General features: G+C 35.6%; 1 protein-coding gene across 2 annotated transcripts in view; it reads right to left on the bottom strand.

Annotated features, from left to right (window-relative positions):
• Nucleotides 1–989: 989 nt before the first annotated feature.
• NAP1L1 (nucleosome assembly protein 1 like 1) overlaps nt 990–22,335 on the bottom strand; it is a 22,613-nt gene continuing 1,267 nt past the window's right edge. Inside the window, exons 2-16 of one of the 2 annotated variants that reach the window (XM_053716770.1) lie at nt 17,153–17,186; nt 15,884–15,972; nt 13,893–13,992; nt 13,528–13,669; nt 13,371–13,451; nt 9,861–9,989; nt 9,709–9,780; nt 8,545–8,684; nt 6,665–6,810; nt 5,519–5,538; nt 3,982–4,104; nt 3,296–3,328; nt 2,977–3,027; nt 2,039–2,071; nt 990–1,624 (exon numbers count right to left, since the gene is read on the bottom strand). In XM_053716770.1, the coding sequence (XP_053572745.1) occupies nt 2,066–2,071; nt 2,977–3,027; nt 3,296–3,328; nt 3,982–4,104; nt 5,519–5,538; nt 6,665–6,810; nt 8,545–8,684; nt 9,709–9,780; nt 9,861–9,989; nt 13,371–13,451; nt 13,528–13,669; nt 13,893–13,992; nt 15,884–15,972; nt 17,153–17,169 (1,149 nt within the window). In that variant the 5' untranslated portion in view covers nt 17,170–17,186 and the 3' untranslated portion in view covers nt 990–1,624; nt 2,039–2,065. The remainder of the gene's footprint in view (nt 1,625–2,038; nt 2,072–2,976; nt 3,028–3,295; nt 3,329–3,981; nt 4,105–5,518; nt 5,539–6,664; nt 6,811–8,544; nt 8,685–9,708; nt 9,781–9,860; nt 9,990–13,370; nt 13,452–13,527; nt 13,670–13,892; nt 13,993–15,883; nt 15,973–17,152; nt 17,187–22,335) is intronic. The other variant, XM_053716769.1, reaches the window with a different exon arrangement.

The raw sequence follows: 22,335 nt of genomic DNA, 5'->3' as shown, positions 1-22,335 counted from the left end.
AGACAAGAGTCCCAGCAGCACTTGTGGAAATTTAAACAAAACAATTTATTCAATCCATTAAAAATATTGAGTGGAAAATGCTCTGGGTGAACAGTGCAATGAAAAGATTAGAAGAGCTTGTGAGCGTAGCACCAACGACTTACATGTTTCGGCTGAGAGCCATAATCATAGCCTGTGTTAAGTCCCGGTTGCCAGAAGAGGCAACACACACATAGGTTACCTCTTCATTTGCTTGCATTTAACTTTGGGTATTGACTGTAGATCTCAGACAACCTCTTTATAAACATTTGCCCTACAAATCTACAGGTACTAAACCGTAAACATTTTAATAGTGGTTTGTCATAAAAATCCCCTTTATGTTGTATGTTAGACATTTAAACAGCTGCTTCCTAAATCCTCTGAATGGGGTGATTGACAAGTCCTGCTTTTGTACGAGAGTGGGAGTTGTTGCACAAGTGTTTTGCAATGCTAAACGTAGGGTGCATTTTTTCCATAATAGTTGGAGTAAATCTAGGTAGACCAATAAGATTGTAGGATCATGTATGAGTCTACCATTCAATGATTGCAGTGCATGCAACCATGTTTATAACAGTATTTTACAGTTACAAAGACTGCTTGCTGCCAGATCACGAGACATGCATTCTCTTGAGCACACCTAGAATTACTCTAAAAGTATAAAGATAATTATGCAAATTGATTACAGAAGTAAATTTGATGTCGTGCTCCAGCCTATCCTTTTAAGGTAAGACTATTTTAAATGGGAGTCAGCGGAAAAGCTAGCTAAACATGGTGGTGCACATTACTTTATATTAACTAAAGCTCTACACTTCTATTCCATATATAAAACTTAGAATATGCAGAAGCATTTATAGTTATGTTATTCTTTGATAATACATTAGGTCTACCGTATATTTACTGTTCAATAACAAATTTATTTATAATTGATGCAATATTTGCCAATGTAATGCAAAATAGTGAAACAGACAGACTTCTGAAAATACTAGGTTTTATTCACACCCCAGTGGTAAACAAGAACCTATTACGTTGACCATTAGAATTTTGTCACAGTCACATAAAATACAAAAACCCATAGCATAAACAAGCAGATGAGCAATGGACATGGTCTGATTGGAAATTGATAGGCAAGTTTAGTCTGAAATGTACCATTTCCAAGGTTATTACTGCATTTCTAGAACAAATGAAGGCACAGCTATTGCAAGCAGATTTTAACCTTTAACTACTGGACTGAAATTACTTTGGTTTTGAAGGGAATCTCTAAATATATCTTAGGAATCTTTAAAAATCTTTATATCTGTATTTGAATAGTTACATGGCAAGAGACCTCACAATAACCGGAAAAACCTATGAAACTGATCATGCTGCATCTTACCAATGTCTGAAGTACACTATTAAAACGCTAGGTTGAATGATGTTACTATTTTAACAGATTTTTACATGTTTTAATTTTATTTGTTTTTTTAACAAAAATTGAAGTAATTCTACCAAGATACAAAACATAAGGCTGTAAGTAACTAATAGTTTAATTTATTACAGTGCAGGTAATCCTCAAGGCCACATACACACTGCTTCATTGTTGTTTGCATTCTGCTGGATTTTGACCTTTCTGTGAAGACAAAAAAGTTGAGTTTCATAAGCATTCCATTAGACCAAAGTGTACACCACACCAGTTGAAAAACAAATCACCCAGATCAGTGTAATCTGATACTATACCTTCGTAAGGGTTTAGTTTTGGAAAACTTTAAAAAGTGAGCTATTTATAAAGCTGGACTGAAAGGATAATGTGCATTTGTTTTAGAATTGAATCAAGTGAAAAATGCTGTTAAACAAAATCCCTATGTTAAAACAAACTCTTGCCCTTATATTAAAGTAAGCACTATAAGACAACTGCTGGTTAGGTCCACTTAAGTGATATTTAGAAATGTAAATACAGGTAAGTGCAACGTAGTAAAGATTAGTGCTGTGAGGCATAACAAAGACCATTAGTGTATTAAGAGGCTCAATGGCAAGGATTACATACCCAGGGCAAGAATTCTACAGACATCATTTAAACCTAATAAGGAAAAATTTAAAATGCTCTCTTAGAGAATTAGTCTACAAAGCTTTGTTTTTCGACTTTGTTATATAATTGCAACAAAAGCCAACATGCTTTGGAAGGGGAGCATTAAAGGCATTTTAAAATGTGGATCAGTCGGCATATGGAACTGAATTTCAGTATCTTAAACCTGGCCTTAAAGGGACATTATACACTCTTTACTTAAATGTTTTGTAGATTTATATAGCCAATAAAGGTATTTTTTTTTAAAAATGTAGTTTTGCTTATTTTTAAATAACATTGCTCTAATTTTCAGACTCCTAACCAAGCCCCAAAGTTATAAAAAAATACCACCAGCTACCTATTGTAGCATGCTCCCGTTTGTGTAAAGTCTTTTTATATGCAAAAGGGGGGAGTGTCTTATTTCCCACTTGCAGTGGGCTTTCCAACTACCTTTTCAGAGCTAAACTAAGTTATAAGTACGTTTTTAAAGATTTTTATCAGTATCTGTGCATCTTATGCTTTATAGTAGTGTCTATTATATGCAGTTATATGAAAATGAGTGTATACTGTCCCTTTAAGCTTACTGTAATGTGTCTGTGCATTCAACAGTTGTGCATTGGCTGCATTGCTGAAGCATTTTAAATATGCATCTCTCTGCTACCCATTGCACATTATGCCATACAGACTATAATCATACACTTTAGACTTCAAGTCATTAAGACAGCTAGTTTTCATGTGAAGCACTTTGTAGCTTGGAAGAGTCATTTCTAGCTACATGAAAGTCTTATTCTAACCTCAGAAAGAACATGTGAACATTAGGTTTCCTGCTCAATACCCAAGTGGACTGGATGCAATGCATTATGCTTAATTCCACATGCCTTTATTAACAGAATTCTAATTATACAGACTAAAACTCCTACCTTAGGTTCATAATCTGGGTCATTTTCTTCATCTGCCTCCTCTTCTCCCTCCTGTAAAATAATTGGTCTCATTAAAATATCCATACGCATTCTCAAAAGGCCATTTTACACAAGAATTTTAAAAATAAAAGAAAATGCACTTTATTCAAAATGTTAGGTTTAACAATTTTGTTGCTACCATATTTGGTAAATGATTGAGTAATATCCCTGTGACAGTGTTAAATTACAGGTTAATGCAAACTTACTGTGTTTCTTTATAGTTTAATATAGTATATCCAGAGAGGGGAAAATACTGTCATCTTAAAATTGTGTTACCTACCTCATCATCTGCTTCCTCGCCTTCTTCATCATACTAAAATAGAAAAAAAAAATGTTTTTGGGGTGAACCTTAAGTTAAAACCATTAAGTTTCACATCAGTCAAGTACAGACTACCTATTACAAATTTAGACTCATTGATTGCAACAAATTAGGATTTTTTTCTTTAATAAAAAAAAAAAAAAAAAAAGTCTTTTGGTGCTGTATATATTTTTTTTTTTTAAAAAAGCATAAGGCAGCTTTGTTTTGTTGAATACATCCGTTTTTGCATTTTCCCCTCAAACCTTGCTAGATATACATATCCTTATGGATGTGGTATCATGCATGGTGGTTCACATATTGTATAGAAGCAAAAGAGGGGATGGCATTCTGGTAGCGTTTTCTGTTAAGGCATGCTACAGAGCAGAACTTTCAATACAAACAGTGTTACTCATGAGAGCTGCAGAAGCACTGTTTGACTTGGGAAGTTTTACATATTGGGCATTACAGCCAGAGGCATGGAAAAGGGGGTTAAAAAAAAAAAAAAAAAAAAAAGTAGCAATAAGTGCATTCATGCCCCAGAAAGGGAAAAACTACAAGCCCATATTCTTAATACAAGTATAACAAACAAGTTTAAGTTGGATGACTGTCCATGCCCATCACAATGATTTATTTTAGGACGGAAACATCTCATTGATCTTAATACTCACATCATCGTCATCATCTTCAATAGCTTCACCAGTAAAATATAGCACTGAACGAGGTATGATTCGTTCACGAAGAAAGTGCCCAATTTCAAAGTCTGCAGTGAGTATAGCCTCTGCATCATCATCCTATAAAAAGGAATATATATATATATAAAATTAAACCTGTTAAATTTAAAACTGTCTACGTTATGAAAACCAAAAAACATTTATGTAGCACATTCATGTCTAACATTTTGAATTCTTCACATGCTAATTAAAATGTTTTACCATATTCTTAATCTACAAAGCTAAATGCATTTGAAGAGCATCTTAAACACAAAGATACCAAATATACTTTCAATTAGGCTTGTGCATTTGGATCAATCCAGCTCTGAAAAGAGCCAAAGAGCGCTTACTTCTGCATTTGGATCTAACCAAGGATACAAATGCACAAGCTTACTTTCAATGTCCTCCCCAGTTCAGTCTATTTTACAACCATTTATTTATTTCTTTGCACGAGAATGTGCTTGAATAGAAAATTCATGGATTTATATGAGCTGCTTCAATTATGTATATACAGTTCAAAAATTCAGCTTAGCAGTTAACTACTTGTTACAATATTTCAGACTTAAAGGGACATGCCACCCACATTTTTCTTTTATGATTTAGAAAGAATGTAATGTTAAACATCTTTCTAATTTACTTATATTTTATTTGTTTTATTCTCTTCATATTCTTTGATGAAAAGCATATCTAGATATGCTCACTAGCTGCTGATTGGTTGCTGCACATAGAAGCATCATGTGCTTGGCTCACCATGTGCATTGCTTTTTCTTCAAATAAGGATATTTAAAAAATGCAGCAAAATTATGGAAGAAAATTGGAATGTTTAAATTTCTATTCTCTATCTGAATCGTTAAAGAAAGATTTTGGGTTTAGTGGCCCTTTAAATGGATATTGTTCCTTTTGACTGCCACATGTCCATGGGGTGAAATAGGTTACCGTTTTCTAAAGGTTTTAAATTCACATTTCCAAAAAATAAAATGTACAGTTACCTTTCTAATTTATGTAAATTGACAAGGAAGATTAACATTTTCACAATTCAGATGAACATGCAATTAACAAAACCTAATTTACTTGATTCTCAAGTTTTAGTCTCCTTGGATGCATTGCCGAGTACCAGCAGGGCACACCCACAGCTCTACTTATACTTAGAAATAGATTGACATTAGCAAAAAAAAAAAAAAAAAAACCACTTGGGATTTTTCTTAATCAGCACTTCTAGCCATGACCAGTTGTAATGTTTACTAGCCTAGTTTATCAGAGTTTTACTAGTGTGGTTGAAGCAGCAGCATTCTAAAGGCTCTCTCTACGAGTGGTTTGTGTAAGCTCTACACATTCTGCTGCAAGATGATTTGCACACTCATGAGACTAATTCATTATTGGATCATTGAAAGGGAACTACATTTCAACCAAGAAAGGTAACAAAATCATGACCGTCACGTCCCTAGAAAGAAAAATACTCGATAAACCCAAATGGTAAAACTGTATTTCAACTTACCAATTCTCCATTTTCAGGTACTAGAAGAAAAAAAATAAAGTTTTTAGTATTGGAAGTGATATACAATAAGCAATCTCTATAACCTGTCATGCTAAGGGAAATTTATTAACCCCTTTGTCTTAACCCTTACCCACTACAGTTAGCTTAGACTACTCTGCCCAACCCTAGTACAGGTGTAAGCCACAAATATGACATTATGAAATTCAAAAAACCAAAACAACTTTAATTTTTAAAATTAGAAAAACCAAACACCTTACTGATTATAGTACCTTATGAGGGTACTCTAAAATTAAATTCTATAACTACCTTTAGTTTACATGTAAAAGCTTTATTTTGGACATGTTAATATTGCATCTATTTTGTTCCATCACCTCTGCAACCATCCAGTTTTAAAGGATTAACATATTCCAAAATACAAACCTTATACTGGTCCCAAATAGTTTAGATAACAAAACTGCTGTACTGTAAAGACAGTTGTCCGTTAAACAATGGATATGAAACCCAAAAATATCCTGATTCAGACAGGTCATACAATTAGCAAATTTAATTAAAAAAATTAAAAATTTACTTTTATGTTCCTCCCATGATATTCTTTGCTGAAGAGTCAAGTCTGAAGCAATACATGGCAAGTTAAATAGAACTGGATAATTTGAATCATGAAAAATGTTGAGTCTGTCTAATATGTTCCAAATCCCTTGTTAAACATTTTATAGTCTGCATTAAGTATGAGACATTGTTCCTTTATGTCCGAGTTGGAAATGGTTTTACTCATTAAAATCATAACCTATTAAAGGATATGCCCATTTAAAATTGGCTGGATTGTCAATCACATGCTTCAGAGCCAACATTGCTGCATCTGAGTGAGACTATCCATATGTTTAAACCATTCAGTGTCAGTAACGTAAAGGTTACATGCTCAAAAGTAGAGAGCATGCAATTGTATTAAAACGTCACTGAACTATCTGGGAACAAAAGAAAAACCAACCACAAATTAAAAAACGCATAAGGAAAAATTGCTAATCCATGCGCACACTGACATTTGTTGTATTGTGATTGTTTGCCACAAATATTCCAAACAATCTGGAAGCATTGCAATTGTGAACATGATACTTCAGCCAATACTAAAGTAAATTTAGAACACTTTACCTTCCGGAGGACTGAAGAAATTGAAGAATGAATCATTAGGAACAGTTTTTGTAACAGTCCTCACTGTGCCCCGACCCTTATGCTTTTGTTTCTTCTTTATAGTTTTTAATGTGACATTCTTTCCTTTCTTCCAATCAATCTGGCAACTATAAATAGGGGGGAGGGGAGAGAAAAAAAAAAAAAAACACAATATCATGAGAACACAGTGGATGGTAAAACTAATTAGGTTTTGCAATGTTCTGAAATTAGGCAGAATGAAATTAAAGGTATACTAGTTGATATAGTTCAAGTGCTTTGCGGCAAATGTATAATGTACCATTTACAATTGCTCATTGTTCCTGTTTATATAATGGAAGCAGTCAAGTAACTTTCAAACTGGACTGTACCATTTTTACAGTTCATAAATGAAACTGCATTTAAATTGTTTCAAATGCCAACCTAGAAAACCAACTTTTTTACACCCAAAAGCATGAAAATCACATTTTACAGTGTTCTATACTATGCAACCTACTGCTCAAAAGCATTCTTGCAAAACAACTGCCAGAGTACAGACATAGGCATGCTACTTATTCAACAAATCTTTAATACAAAATTTAATAGAATATTGGAAGAAATACTGTATCCAGTGGGGGGGGGGGGGGGGGGGGAGAGAGGAGAGATGCTGGGCTACACTTTGGTGCCTAGCTGTTCAGGTATGCAAATACTTATGTTGCTTATTCACTCTGCAATAAACACAATATCAGGTACTTGTCAGTTTTGATGCAGTGCCAGTGATGTCTGCTTTAGGAGGGCATCCAATGTTTCATTTATAAAAACTACCCATATTAAAGAGACAAGCAAACCAAAAATTCTCATGATTTAGGTAGAACATACAATTTTAAACAACTTTCCAGTTTACTTCTATTATCAAATTTGTTTCAGTCTATTGGTATCATTTGTTGAAGGAACAGCAATGCACTACTGGTTTCTAACTGAACACATGGGTGAGCCAATGACAATCGGTATATTTATGCAGCCACCAATCAGGAGCTAGAACCTAGGTTCTGTGTTGCTACTGAACTTTCCTAGATAAACCTTTTGACAAAGGATAACAGGACGCTAATTAAAAAGTAAATAGGAAAGTTGTTTAAAATTGAATGCTCTGTATAAATCAGTCTAATTAGAGCTGATCTGTCTGTATTGCCAGTAAAGTCCTAAGAATTTCTCTTAATTTAAAGGTGCATCCTGGGACAATGTCAGTAGCACTTTACACAGAGAAAAAAAAAAAAAATGTAGCCCCACACAACCTGTAAGCATATTTCGCCACCCATCATTACCATTTATGTAAATTCTGTATGGCATTCTACAGTTAATGTGCTCAGTAACCAGCCTGCCTCTAATAAAGAACATGCTCCAGAGGTGATAAAGCATTCGTGTACCCAGCAATATTTTATTTCTTGCTTAATAGTAGATTCCAAGTAATTTAACCATGCTGTAGATAAACTTCCATTTTCATAATTGTTAAGTGAAATGCATCACTCCCATACTTAAATGGTGTATTACCATGTGCGCTGGTACAAGGTTACCTTCTAGTAACTTGTTGTAGACAAACCCCTCATTGTGCTGGCACATGTAGTCTGATGTCAGGGGTTAGAGCTAATGGGAGAGTTGTGGGAGCATGCTACTATACATGTTTGAGGGGGGTCTCTTATCAGCCTTGGAAAAAAAAGAAAAAAAAAAAAAAAACACACCACACACAGAAGAGGGGGGGGGGGGGTCATGTTTTAGACTACAGTTTGGAGCATATGTCAAACCATGATTTAATTACTCACTACTAGTAAGATAGCCAACATTGAAAACATTTTTAGATTGCGGGTAAGAACTAGTTGCAAGGCACTCACCCTGTGCAGCCCATAATTTCTGGACCATCAAAAGAGAAGGGATCAGATTCATCAGGCTCAGATCTCATTTTATAGGTCTTTGTTAACAGCTCATTTGTGAAGTAATCGTTTGACTCAAAGTAAAATTCTAAAGTGAAGCTCTGGAGAGAGAAACAAAAAAAAAACAAAAAGGGAAAGAAAAGAAAAAAGTCTCAATCCATGTCTAGTAACTGCAATTTAGACAACTGCATACACATACCTTAATATGGCGAGTGATCTAATAGGCCAAGACCATCCCTAACAGTTTGACAATTGAAGGGGCAGCAAACAGATTTTACATAAAAACAAGTTATATTACAATGTTAGTTTCATTATGTATATTTTGCCCCCTTTTCAACATCTGCAAATTGCTCAATTTTAAAGTGAAGGTCAAGTCTGGCGCATTGCTTAACATTGTTCAATAGCTGACTAAAATTAAGTATTATGTTCATTCATCAATTTATTTATAAATAGTTATTTTTCACCTTTTAATTCATCTCCGTTTTCGTCGTATTAACCGCCCGCCATACTCCCGTTATTGATTGACATTTCTGGTATCCAAAATATCGTCTAACCCCGTGGCGTCCAGCCTCTTTTCTCTCGCGTCACTACAACGTTCTGCGCATGCGTTAAAAAAACTGCGCTACTGAGCTACTGTTCTGCGCTACTGAGTGTACAATACGCATGCGCATTTAGAAGATACTGTTGTGCACGAGCGTAGTCTGCTTGTAGGAACTACAGCGACGTCACAACAACAGATAAATAAGGAAGTGTGGTAGGGGCGGAGCAAATAGAATAACAGAGGTATTTTATAAATATATTTTGTTTGAAAAAGAAGAGTTTTATATAAATATAAACTTAGCGACTAATATTTGTATATTAAGGTTTACAATGGTGTATTGCAATATGCAAAAATTGACCTTCACTTTAAGAGCTAAATTACATGAAATGCATGCAGGTGACAAAGGAAAATTCTTCTCAATTCATACTTATTTGGCTTTCAGATTACTGATAAACCAGGCATTTTATACATTTGTCTATTTTTGGAATAAAGCATAGGATGGCTCCTCCAATAAGGTACAACTTGGGAGAAGTTTTGCTTTTGAAAAATTAAAAAAAGTCCCTCAGGGGAACAGTATGTCTTACCATAGGTTGGCCAGCGTCAGAAAACTTTACTTTTATGTCTTTCAAATGTTTTAAAATAGGTTCATCGTGCTCCTATAGAGAAGATTAAAAACTGATTTAACAACAGATTAGCAATATTGGAGAAAAAAATAAAAATAAAGTTAAGGCCTTACCTGGACCATGTCGCTTAAGAGATCAACATTTTTAAACACAGTCAGCCAAAACTCAGGGATTCCTTTGGGGTCTTCCTTTTCTTCATCTTTTTTCTCCTCTTCAAGTTTTGCTTTTTCTTTCAAGTCTCCCTAGATAGAACATAAATATGTTTCAATCATGACAAATAGTCTCACATATGGCCTGACCAAACTGGGCCAATAGTCTCAAGTTATAAGCATAAAGTGCTATTTAGCCAGTGTTCTCTTCAGGACCTTTTTATCATGTGCACCACCCAGCTAAACTTTTAGCCAATATTAAGCTAAAATTAGAAATAAGTTTTTTTTATTGTAGAAATCATTACATGTGTTAAAAATTACACAATTTGTGCTTTGGATAGATAAAAAATAAAATGTTACTGCCCTCACCAAGCTACTTCATCTAGACACCTGGCTGGCATAATTATGGGTAACACTGAGCTATATTAATATAGAACGGAATGGATATCAATCCTTAGTTTGATGAACTAGCTAGAAGCAGTTTTCTATATAGGAATGGAAAAAACATACATAAGGCATTTATGAAGCAGTGAGCAGGAAGGGAATCTGTCCACCTCTGCCACAAGCACCCCAGCATTCACTGGTGATGGTTAAAGGGACATGATACCCAAATGTTGAAGCATGAGTGTGATGCAACCGCTGTAAAAAGCAGACTAGAAAATATCACCTGAAAATCTAAGATAGATATCTATATATCTATTACAAAGTATTGGCACCCAGGATTTTTATTGTTTAAGATAACGCCTTTACTACCCATTCCTCAGCTTTGCACAACCAACATATTAATATACTTTAACATTTAAAAAAGGGACATAAAACCCACTTTCATTATTCAAAAAAAGTAAATTGGATTTTTTTTTTAAATTGTGCTTTATCAAATGTTCTTTATTCTCATGATTTTCTTTATTGAAGAGATACCTAGGTAGGCAGCATGCACATGCCTGAAGCATTACATGACAGGAAATAGTGCTGCCATCTAGTGCTACTGCATAACATTGTTGCAAAACTGCTGCCATAGTGACACATAAGATTACATCGCTGCTTTTCAACAAAGGATAAGAAAAATGAAGAAAATGTAATAGAAGTAAATTGGAAAGTTGTTCATTATATGCTTTGAATCATGAAAGAATTGTTGGGTTTAATGTCCCTTTGAACCTAAATGTCTGTTTCTAAGCCACTACGTACAAGCTCTTATCACATGCTTTAGCTTTCACAAGAGATAGCCAATTCATGTGACACAGCAGTAATTGGTTAAAATGCAAGTCAATAGCCATGTGATAAGGGGGCTGTCAGAAGGGGCTTAGAAACAAGGCAGAGGTAATAAGTTATATAAAAATGTTTAAAGGGACAGAAAAAAAAACACAACTCATGATTCCGATAGGGTATGTAATTTTAAACAACTTTCTAATTTACTTGTATCACCAATTTTGCTTTGTTCTATTGGTATTAGTTGAAAGCTAAACATAGGAGGTTCATGTGCCAATTTCTTAGGCCTTGAAGGCCGCCTCTAATCTGAAAACATTTGACAGTTTTTCACCACTAGAGGGCATTAGTTCATGCGTTACATAGATAACATTGAGCTCAGGCACGTGAAGCTCCTAGGAGTCAGCACTGATTGGCTGAGCAAGTCTGTCAAAAGAACTGAAAGGGGGCAGTTTGCAGAGATTAGATACAAGGTAAACATAGGAAGTAAAAAGTATTATAACTGTTGGTTATGCAAAATTGGGGAATGGGTAATAAAGGGATTATCTACATTTTTAAACATAAATTCTGGTGTTTACTGTCCCTTTAAGTAAAAACTGGGGAAAGGTTAATAAAGGGATTATCTATCTTTAAACAAACGTTTTGGAGTAGACTTTCTCTAAGTGAAATATTGAGATCACAGCAAAGCAAGACTTTATCACCACTGATTATTGGTCATTGTGCTTTAAAAAAAACTTGCAGCAGCTCTGTTCAGAGCACTTACTCTTATGAATTGAAGACATTTAGGTTAAATATCTTCCTTTTTACATAGGGATGTTTAGGTGATATTTTCATGCCTGCGTTTAACACTTATGCAGCATCACTTTTAATTGCTTTGGCATAGGAGTATTATGTCCCTTTAAGAGATACAACTAACTTTTAAACCTATTAAATTAGTACTGAAAACAAAAGTCCCTTTGAGATACAACCAGTCCACCTGCAGCCGCTAGCAGCTATGTAAGGAACTTTTTCACCTTACAATAGAAGTAAGAAATAACTTTTTTAAAATATTAAAGTGACAGGATACACAAATATTGAAGCACATGAAAGATGTAAAAAGTGGACTAGAAAATATCACCTGAACATGTTAAAAAACCCTCAAATTTCCCAACTATTCCCACCCCACTGTATGCATCTGGCATGTGCAGGCACTCACATTTTCCTATTCAGTAAGTTCTATGAAATCACAGCAAAGGTAAAGCATTACCCCTCAGCACTGCTGATGTGACATTTTTCCCCCCAACTTTAGCTGGACAGAAGCTTAAAAGGACATAAAACCCACAAAGTCCCATGATTCCAACATACAATTTTAAACAACTTTCCAATTTTCTTTGTTTTCTTATCCTTTGTTGAAAAGCTGGGAAGTAAGCTTCAGTGCGCATGCATATATACAGCACTATATGGCAGCAGTTTTGCAACAATGTTATACATTAACAGGAGCACTATTTCCTGTCATGCAGTGCTTCAGGCATGTGCAAGCTACCTACCTAGGTATCCATTCAACAGAAGAAAGCACATTTGATGATAGAAGTAAATTGGAAACTTTTTTTTAAAACTATTCTGTATCTGAATATTGAAAGAAATTGTTTGGGTTTAGTGTCCTTTTAAGTTAAACGTTTACACAGCACTTACTCTGGTGAGCTGAAGTAATTGAGGTAAAATCATTTGTCTGCTTTTTACAGTTGATATGGTAATCACTTGAAAGTGATTTAACATGAGTATTACGCCCCTAAAGATTTTTTTTATTATTCTTTTTTTTAACGACACTTTTAATCTCTTTAAAAGAAGGCAGTGGCACAAGCATTAGTAGATTATATATTAGCAAAAGTCTGAGGGGGCACAGTAGACAGGTACTGCTAGCACACTGGTCTGAAGCTCAAAATGTTAGGATGTAACATTCCCACTGACTTCAATCCCTCCCAATGAGATTGTTGAATGGGCAGGAAAAAAAAAAAAAAAAAAAAAAAAAAAAAAAAAGGCACAAGCTTCCACTGTCAGGCTGATAGAACACTGCTTCTTCCTGGTTTTCATTCATTGGCTAGAGCCCGCCTGCATCATAAAAGCAACATCCGAAAACAAAAATGTTCATTAATGCACAATTTTAGTTTCTGGATGGTTGCATCTTCAGGATGCAAAGAAAACAAATGCCATTTGTTATATGCTTTTATTGTTCCGAAAACCAATGCTCATCCCTAGTTTATAATCTAGTTATGAAACAAGTTATTTACTCACTGAAATTGCTTCATCTTCATCAACTTTCCACTCACATTCTTCCTCTGTGGGCTCGTATGTGGCATTTATTATATCGCTTCTCTATAAGGAAAAACAAAATTAAACCACTGAAGATAAAAACAAATTTACACAATAGCACACTGCTGCATAGTCTTACCTTATCAAAAAGGGGCTGATATAAAGCAGCATACTTTCTCTCAAGCTCATGAACTTCTTCATAGAATTTAGCTTCTATCTGCGCACATTTTACTTGAAGATTCTTAAGTGCATTAACTCTTCTCTTGACTACTTTTGGCAAGCTGAGGATTAAAGTGCACAAATATGTATTTTATTTTAAAGACAGTGTGCCATACCCAGCATTAAAGGGACCTCTTGGTACTGAGAAAACTTAAGATAATAGTGCCAGACAAGGCAGCTTTGAGACAAGCCATAAAAATAAAAAAAATTAAAAAGTTGGCACACGCTTTAAAGACTACACAAGGAAAATATGAAATTAAATGCACTTCTAGATGACTTACACACCTTTCTATGTAACCTGTTGGCGTTCCAACAAGATCATCCAGGCGTTCCTGAAGAGCAGCTAGTATCTGGGGATTCTGCATCATCTGGGCTGTCAGTTTTGCTGACAAGAGGAAATTTTGTTATTTCAATTCAAAACAGGCTTTTAAATTCAACACCAATATGACAGTATTTAAAAGTGATGCCTACAAGACTGACACACATACACACATCCCCCGACCCCCCAAAATGTGATGTGTGCTGCAGACAAAAGTGGGACAAACTTAACCCCTTGAGAGCCGACAGCTGAGCCGTCGCTAGCACTCTCCCACCTTGAGGGAGAACTGGGGGCTCCCACCCCAGCGATCAGTCCTGCATAGTGAGGCATTGCGGGGGCTTCTTGTTATGCGCGGTAATGTCACGCAACTTTATTTATACTTAATGTTAAGTACAGGAGCATGCTAAGCAGCAACAGACCCAGGACCCACCGATGGAAAGGTAATCGCCTAACCTTTACAAAAGTGTAAGTCTTGGGGATCTGGAGAAAAAAAAAATTCAAAAAATAAAAACCTTAAAAAAAAAGAAGCTTAGCACCCAGGTGGGAAAGTGCTTAGCACTCAAAGGGTTAAAGGGACATGAAACCCAAACTTTATCATGATTCAGATAGAAGTAAAATGGAAAGTTATTTAAAATTGTATTCTAAATTTAATTTGCTTCTCTCTCTTGTTATCCTTTGCTGAAATGTTTTTCTAGGCAAGTTCATGAGCAGCAGAGAACCTAGGTTCTAGCTGTTGATTGGTGGATTATGAGATTATATATATATATATATTTTATTGGCTCACCCATGAGTTCAGTTAGAAACCATTAGTGCATCGCTGCTCCTTCAACAAATGATACCAAGAGAATGAAACAAATTGGATGAGAATACAATTTTAAACAACTTTCTAATTTACTTCTGAATCTTGAAAGAAAAAAAAATGGGTTTCGTGTCCCTTTAATCATGATAACATGACTTGAAATCAGGCGAAGTCTCCAACGGCAACACCTTAAGTGGAAGCTCCACATAGATTCTCATTCAAAGGAGATAACAATTTCGTCTAACCAGGATATATTTAAGAATGCAGATCCGCCAACATGGTCAAAAACTTCTGAATTTGCAAGTATACTTTTATGGCATGGGGTAACTAAGATAAAGAAAAACCTTTTAACATTTAAGGGCCCTCAATGCTCTTTAATGGCATTTTACAGAGGAGATCATAAGAAAAATTAGTGTTTTTTTTATTGCAGTATAGCACAGGGATTGACAAACCCAAGAGCTACTGGCTTCTAAAATTTGAGCTTATTCGCCATATATCTCTATACAAATACTACTGCCGAGCTCCTACATATTCTTTCTGGCTCCTAACTTTTAAACAGATTTGTCAACCCCTAGTATAGCATATACAGGGAGCAAAACTTTCATTAGTTAACTTAATGTAATTTACTCTTAAAGGGACAATAAATCCAAAATTTTTATTTAATGATTCAGACAGAGCATGCAATTTTAAGCAACTTTCTTATTTACTCCTACAATCAATTTCTTTGTTCTCTTACTATCTTTAATTAAAAAGCAGGAATTTAAAGCTTAAGAGCCAGCCCATTTTTGGTTGAGAACCTCAGTTATGCTTACTTATTAGTTTGCTAAATGAAGCCATCAATAAGCAAGTGCTATCCAGGGTGCTGAACCTAAAATGGGCTGGTTCCTAAACTTTAAATTCCTGCATTTAAATAAAGATAGCAAGAGAACGGCGAAAAATTGATACTGAGTAAATTAGAAAGTTGCTTAAAATTGCATTCTCTATCTGAACCATTAAAGAGAAAAATTTGGGTTTAGTATCCCTTTAAGCAAATTTACATGCTAAACCTAGAGCGAGGCCAACATTTTATTTGTGTTGCAGACCACTTGTCTACTTGCTTTCTGGTGTTTTGGTCTTTACATAAAATGGCTAAAGAGGCATTTGTTAAGTTAGTAATACCTTTGCTGTTTGCCTCCTCTCCAGTTTCTTCTTCTTCTACTTCTTCGACATCTTCCATATCTTGCTGGTCAAGTTCAGCCTGTTCTTTGCTTTTTTTGGGTGGGGGGGGGGGGGGGGGGGAAGAAGTAACATTTTTATGAACTGTGGCAAATTGATATCTTACAATTAATTTATTTATATTCTCACATTTGCTTTGGTCTCTTGGTATGTTGAATAAAGCTAGGTAGGGTTATATGTGAGCTAAGGATATCTGCTGCAAAGACTGCTGCCATATTAAATATGGCAAGGTTTGTTTTATATGGCCAATAAGGGTCACTGAGGAAGTTTGGAATGGAGAATAAAACAGCAAAAAAAAAAAAAATTACCTTTTGGGCCTTTGTTTAACCCAAAGCATTATGAATTTTCTGTCTGCTATTTAAACAGTACTGTTATTCACCATTTTTAGTAACATTTAAATTGTTAAAAGGGCAAGTCAAAACAAACATGAATTCTATAGAACATGCAGTTTTAAGACTGTCCAATTTACTGCGGTTATCAAATGTCGCAGAGGTTTTATATGCATGCTTTCTAGGGAACCAGATCCTTCTGAGCATGTGCACAAGCTCACAGGTTAGAGAAAATGCTGCCACCCCACCCGAACATTAAAAACAACAACTCCAACAATTAGAACATGGGAAGCAAATTAACTATATTGACTAGCGGCATAATAGCCACAGGTTACACATTCATTATGAAGTTATAACGCATAACAGTTACCCAAAAACATTGCGAAAAGTCCACAAGAATATATTTAAGGTTTTATGCATAAAAGATTCCCATTGCCTTGAGATATTTGACAAGTTCATACTATGAACAGCAATGTACACAATTAACCAGGAGAAGAAGATTCACTTGAGAAAGTGGCCCAATGACTAACCTTGAAGCCCAATCAACTCGCACTAATTTGTCATGTGACAATTAAACAAGTGAATACATTACCACTTAAAGGCAAGCTTGAAATGCTATGCTCACAGAAAAGTTCTGAGAGCTCTTGGCGCAGCAAGGCAGAAAATAGCTCTGCATAAAGGCTGGCGCTGTAAGCTACAAGGAGGCAAGAGCTGAATTAAAATTTGCAGCACATTCACAATTTAAGTGATGCATTAACGTCCATAGCATATAACATTCAAAATTTTCGTATGACCTTGGTTAGGTACGCATGGATAAACACATTTAGCTATACCATGTTAAACAAAAAAGTTATTTTGAATTAAGTCTAAATTTTATACTTACTTGTCTATGTTTGCCATCTTCGGCTTTCTAATACCTACAGAGAAAGATAGCACATTTTAGCCTCCATTATACTAAAGTGATATTAGCAGATAATTTCCAAGTGGTTAGTGTAATTAAAAAGGGACAGTCAAGTAAAAATTAAACTCATTACTAAGATAGGGCATGCATTTTTTAATCATTTTCAAGTTTACTTTTATCATCAAATATGCTTTGTTCTTTTGGTATTCTTTGTTAAAAGACACAATCACTCCTGGTGGAGTTATTTAAAAGTCAGCACTGAATAGCTAAATTGCAAGTCTGTCAAAAGAACTAAGATAAGTGGGCAGTCTGCAGAGGCTTAGATCCAATGTAAATCAGGAGGTTAAAAAAAAAAATTATGACTTATGCAAAACTGGGGAATGGCTATTTTTTTTTATTGTACACTAAAGTTCATAGCACAAATAGCACTGGTGCTTAGAGCAGAATATATGCATGTTGAGACAAGATTGGAGTAAAGCTTGCATCTGTTTCACAATTTTCTCCACTGTTCAAATACAATAGTTTTTAAACTCCATTTGCCAAGTAACATTAACTATGAACCAGAAATTAAATTTGGAAACAATGGTTATGAATTACAAAATAATTTGTTGTATATCCTTTTAATGGTTCATGCAATGATCAAGTTCACCAAGCAATAAGCTTAACTTTACACACAACTTATTTCAAGCTACATTTTAGAGAGAAAAAAATATTCAGAACAGAATTTTAGTACTAGTTTATAAAATAAACTACACACTTTTGGTAGTTTTGAATGTGTGATTGATTTAACCAGTAAACTATTGTTTTTTAAATTAAAATTTTAAGGGAGCACATTTCTCTTATGTTGCAGCTGTACTGTCTCAGCATGTTCTTAAAGGAACATAACCAATTTGTTTCATGATTCAGATAGTGACTAATTTTTAAACAACTTTCTAATTTACTTCTATTATCTAATATGTTTCATTCTCTTGGTATAATTTATTGAAGGAGCAGCAATGCACTAATGGTTTGTAACTGAACACGTGCGAGTCAATCACAATCTATATATACGGCCACCAATCAACAACTTGAACCTAGGTTCTGTGCTGCTCCTGAGCTTACCTAGATAAACATTTCAGCAAAGGATAACAAGAGAAGGAAGCTAATTAAATAGAAGTTAATTGGAAAGTTGTTTAAAATTGTATTCTCTAAATCAAGAAAAAATGTTTCGAGTTTCATGTCTGTTTAAAGCAGGAAGAGGTTCAAGGGGCAGACTTCAGATACAGCATTGACTTAAACAAGCCTCTGAGCTGTTGGGCTAATGCCCACTCCTGCTGCTTTGGAATCAGAGCTCCACACGAGACAAGCATCAGAAACACAGCACCCAGTGCAATTCACTGACAGGCAGGGAAATTCAGCATGCAACTGAAGCAACCTTCAGCTATGTAACAATGGTTTAACTGGAAGTGCAGCCGTGATTTACTTCTCACAGCCAAAATGTAAAAAGGTATTTCCCCTGGGCCATGGTCATTTCCTTGGCACCACTTGTACAGGATAATAGTGTACTGGTTTAAACACTTCAAACTTAACTCCAGATCAGCAACAATGCTGATCCAAAGATGAACATTGCTGGTAGAGGACAGCTACACATGCCACTTTCGAATGTATCAGCAACAAGTTAAGCTCTGGACCAATAATGCATTGACAGACAAGGGCAGTGGAAAGGCAGGCCTCTGCGGATGGTGCTAGAGTATGTAAGGCGCAGGAGCAGCGACACTGTACTATCCCATGGAAACCACAAGCAGCAGCTGACTGGCAGCATAACATTTTTAGAGCTTACAATGACACTTGCCATGTCATGGTAGAATAAGGGAAAGGGCAGGGTATAGGTGGAAAAAGGCACCGAGGTTGTAATCGCTTAGACTGCATTGCATTTTTTGTCTATCAAAAACTTGTGTTTAACACAAAAGTAATGAAGTGCAAACTGAAGTGTGTGAAGCACTTTTGATTGAGCAAAAATGCTTGAGTCCCAAGGCAGAACTTTTATTCACTTTCTGCGTGTCATTTTTAATTAAAATTACATTTTAAAGTGATGGTTAATCCAAAGATTTAACGCACGCTAGGATTTACCATCACTAATAGTAAACTTGTCTCATTGTTTCGTTAAAAAAAAAACTGATGAAAGTGAAAAAGAATAGCAAGTTCAACTCACAAGGAGACAGCACCTGTAGGGTGCAAATCAGGCATGCTGATAATTTGTAGTTGCCCAGTTAACCAACTCTGGTTGAGAGAACAAAGAACATGGCACAACACATCAAAACAAATCTCATTTACACTTGCTTTTTATTATTTGCCATTTTTGGGACCTTGGAGAGCATCCTGTGTCCATTTGGTTATTCAGTCAGCTGGGCGTATGAAGGTTCAGCCTGCTTTTATTGCACCTGGAGATGCTTTTCTCTTGTGAATACCCAATCTATCATCCACATTTTGTGTTTTGCCGTACTGTGCCATGTGTTTTGTGCTCTCATCATAGGAGAATTTCCATCTCTCTGACCCAGAAGTTCCCTGGAACAACCGGAGTTAGTTAGCTGGGCAACTACGAAGTTCCAGCACTGCCCAATTTGCACCCTACAAGTGCTGTCTCCTTGAGAGTTAAACTTACTATTCTTTTTCACTTCCATCAGTTGAGACTACCAGGCCATCTGGTGCCTTTGATGAGGTGGTCAGCCTCCCAAAAGGCATCATCTGAAAAATACAAAACACAAAGAGCTGCCTAGGAGTGGTTCAGTTACATCAACTTTGTATGGACTTTATAATTTTGATTCCTCGAAAGAGCGTCCCCTTGAGGCTACTATTGTATGTGTAGTCACCCATATATATCACTAACAGTGCCTTCGGACACTCATGGCACAGTGCTTTCTCCAATGAGGTGACGTTTTCACCTCTAAACCAATAGCAGTGCTAGGATGTCAGTTGACATGCACGGCTATTTGTCTAGAGGTGGAGATGTCACCTCATTTGATGTGTCGTGGGTGGCTGGAGGCGCTAAGTTAGCGATATACTTGCCTTAGAGTTTAACAGTTTTTTTTACAAAATGAGAAACTGTTTATTTAAGTGATGGTAAATCATAGCGTTTGTTAAACGCTCTGGTTTCCCATCACTTTAAATTAGGCAGTTACACTAATGCACCAGTTAAATTGCTGTGTGTTGGTAAACTGGAGAATAAAGCATTTTTTTTAATTTATAATATAGTGCAGTAGTTGAAAATTGCATTTTAAAATTTACTGCATACAAAAAAGAAATTGTAAAATGTCTAATACATTTGTTTCCTTTTCACTTTGTCCAACTTAGAAATGCAGTAATAAAAAAATAAATGTAAAAGCTTTGTAAACTAAGAAAGGGGGCAGGTTTGAAAAATTCCCTAATAGCCAGTCAACAATCAAAGCACAGCTGCTTTGCAGTGTTACAGCATATTTGAAAGTTCACTTAAAACAGCACTTTGCCCTGGATGCACTGTGTTAAGGAAAACTTAGTGCAGCCAGAGCATGAAGAGAACTTTAACGTAGAGCAGTGCTGCAAAGTTAAAGTGATTGTAAATACTAGAGTTTGTGAAACTCTAGGATTTACAAATGGAACAAATAAAGGAGACTCATTCATGAAGTACAACATACTTCATGCTGAAAGCTCCTTGTTTGAAGCGTATTTTTTACTTCATGAAAGTCCTTTATTAGTTCCAATTGTAAATCGTAGCGTTTCACAAAATTATGTGAGCTAAACTGCAGTGAAAGGTACAAGAGCAGATATGTAAAAGTACACTGCTCCTATAATAGCAATACATGAGCTATAAAATGGTGGCACCCAGTATAAACTGCAGAACTTTTAAATTGCATATTTTTTCCCATTGTACTTCAGTCACCGCATGCATGCGCACTGAAGGCAACTCGCCTGTATCAATCCTGGACCTTTATTCAGCTGATCAGGTCGCTTGCGCATGTGCAGTGTCTGGAGCGCATGCGTAATGAAGGATTATGCCCATATAACTCCGACCCTTTGCTTTTACTACAAGAGCTGGTTTTGTGAGGTTGGTTATTTGCGCATCTGCAGTGAGCGCCACACACCTCCAACAGCTGAATTGACGCAGGTCTGGAATTTTTTATATGTCGAGACAAAAGTTAGAACACCGGCACAAAAAGTAGGGGCTTGACCTTAACCTCTGCTCCTCCCCTGAAGGAGGCTTAAAAGGGCCAATTTTGAAAGAATCATGGTATTTTGAAGGGACAGAAAAGTCCAAATTAAAGTTTCACGATTTGGATAAAGAAAGCAATTTAAAAACCACTTTTCAATTTACTTTTGTTATCGAATTTGCTTTGTTGTCTTGGTATTTTTTACTGAACAGTAAAACTAGTTAGGCTTTTAAGAGCTCAGGAGTGTGCATGTCTTTAGTATGCTATGGCAGTAGTATTTCCCGACATTGTATAACAAAGCTACAAATAATGTTGCAAAACACTGCTGCCATTGAGTACTAAAGATGTGCACTTATGAGTCTTATTGAAGAGTAAAACTAAGAAAAAGCAGATTTGAGTAGCAGAAGTAAATTGGAAAGTTATTTAAAATTGCATGCTCTATCAGACACATGAAAGTTTAATTTTGACTTTACTGTACCTTTAAAGCTGAGGCCTAACTCCAAACGTTATCCATTTTAAAATCAGGTCCAGAATGTAAGCAATATTTTAGAGGGACTTTAATTGAACACTTCTAATGAAGATGCACAGTAACTTAACTTTAATCTAGCTGTGCAATTCTAAAACCCCATGCTCCGGCAGCCCACGGTTTGAACGTCTCCACAATTGACTCTAGCCCTATGGCATTTTATAGCTAGAGCGCCAATCTGATTAAGAGCTTTATGCCATTCCATCAATAACGAAAGTGCATTTATTTAAACATGGACATTGGTATTATCAATAAACTAAACAAATTACAATTGAACAGCATATATAAATGCTATGTGTACCAAAAGTGTGTGCCTAAAATCATAAGTATGAGGAACCTACTTTCTCATCAAGCACCCAGGGGAGGTTATTTTCAAAGTGCAAGAGAACACCTGATACATTTATTGGAATTCTAGTTTACCTGTAAATTTTACCAAGTTTAAAGGCTCTCTTTATATAACTCATCTAGTGTCCCAC

This window comes from Bombina bombina, chromosome 6, assembly GCF_027579735.1.
Source record: "Bombina bombina isolate aBomBom1 chromosome 6, aBomBom1.pri, whole genome shotgun sequence".
In the NCBI taxonomy this organism is placed as follows: domain Eukaryota; kingdom Metazoa; phylum Chordata; class Amphibia; order Anura; family Bombinatoridae; genus Bombina; species Bombina bombina.
The sequence above is the reverse complement of the archived record's forward strand: the minus strand, read 5'-3'. Positions and strand labels throughout refer to the sequence as shown.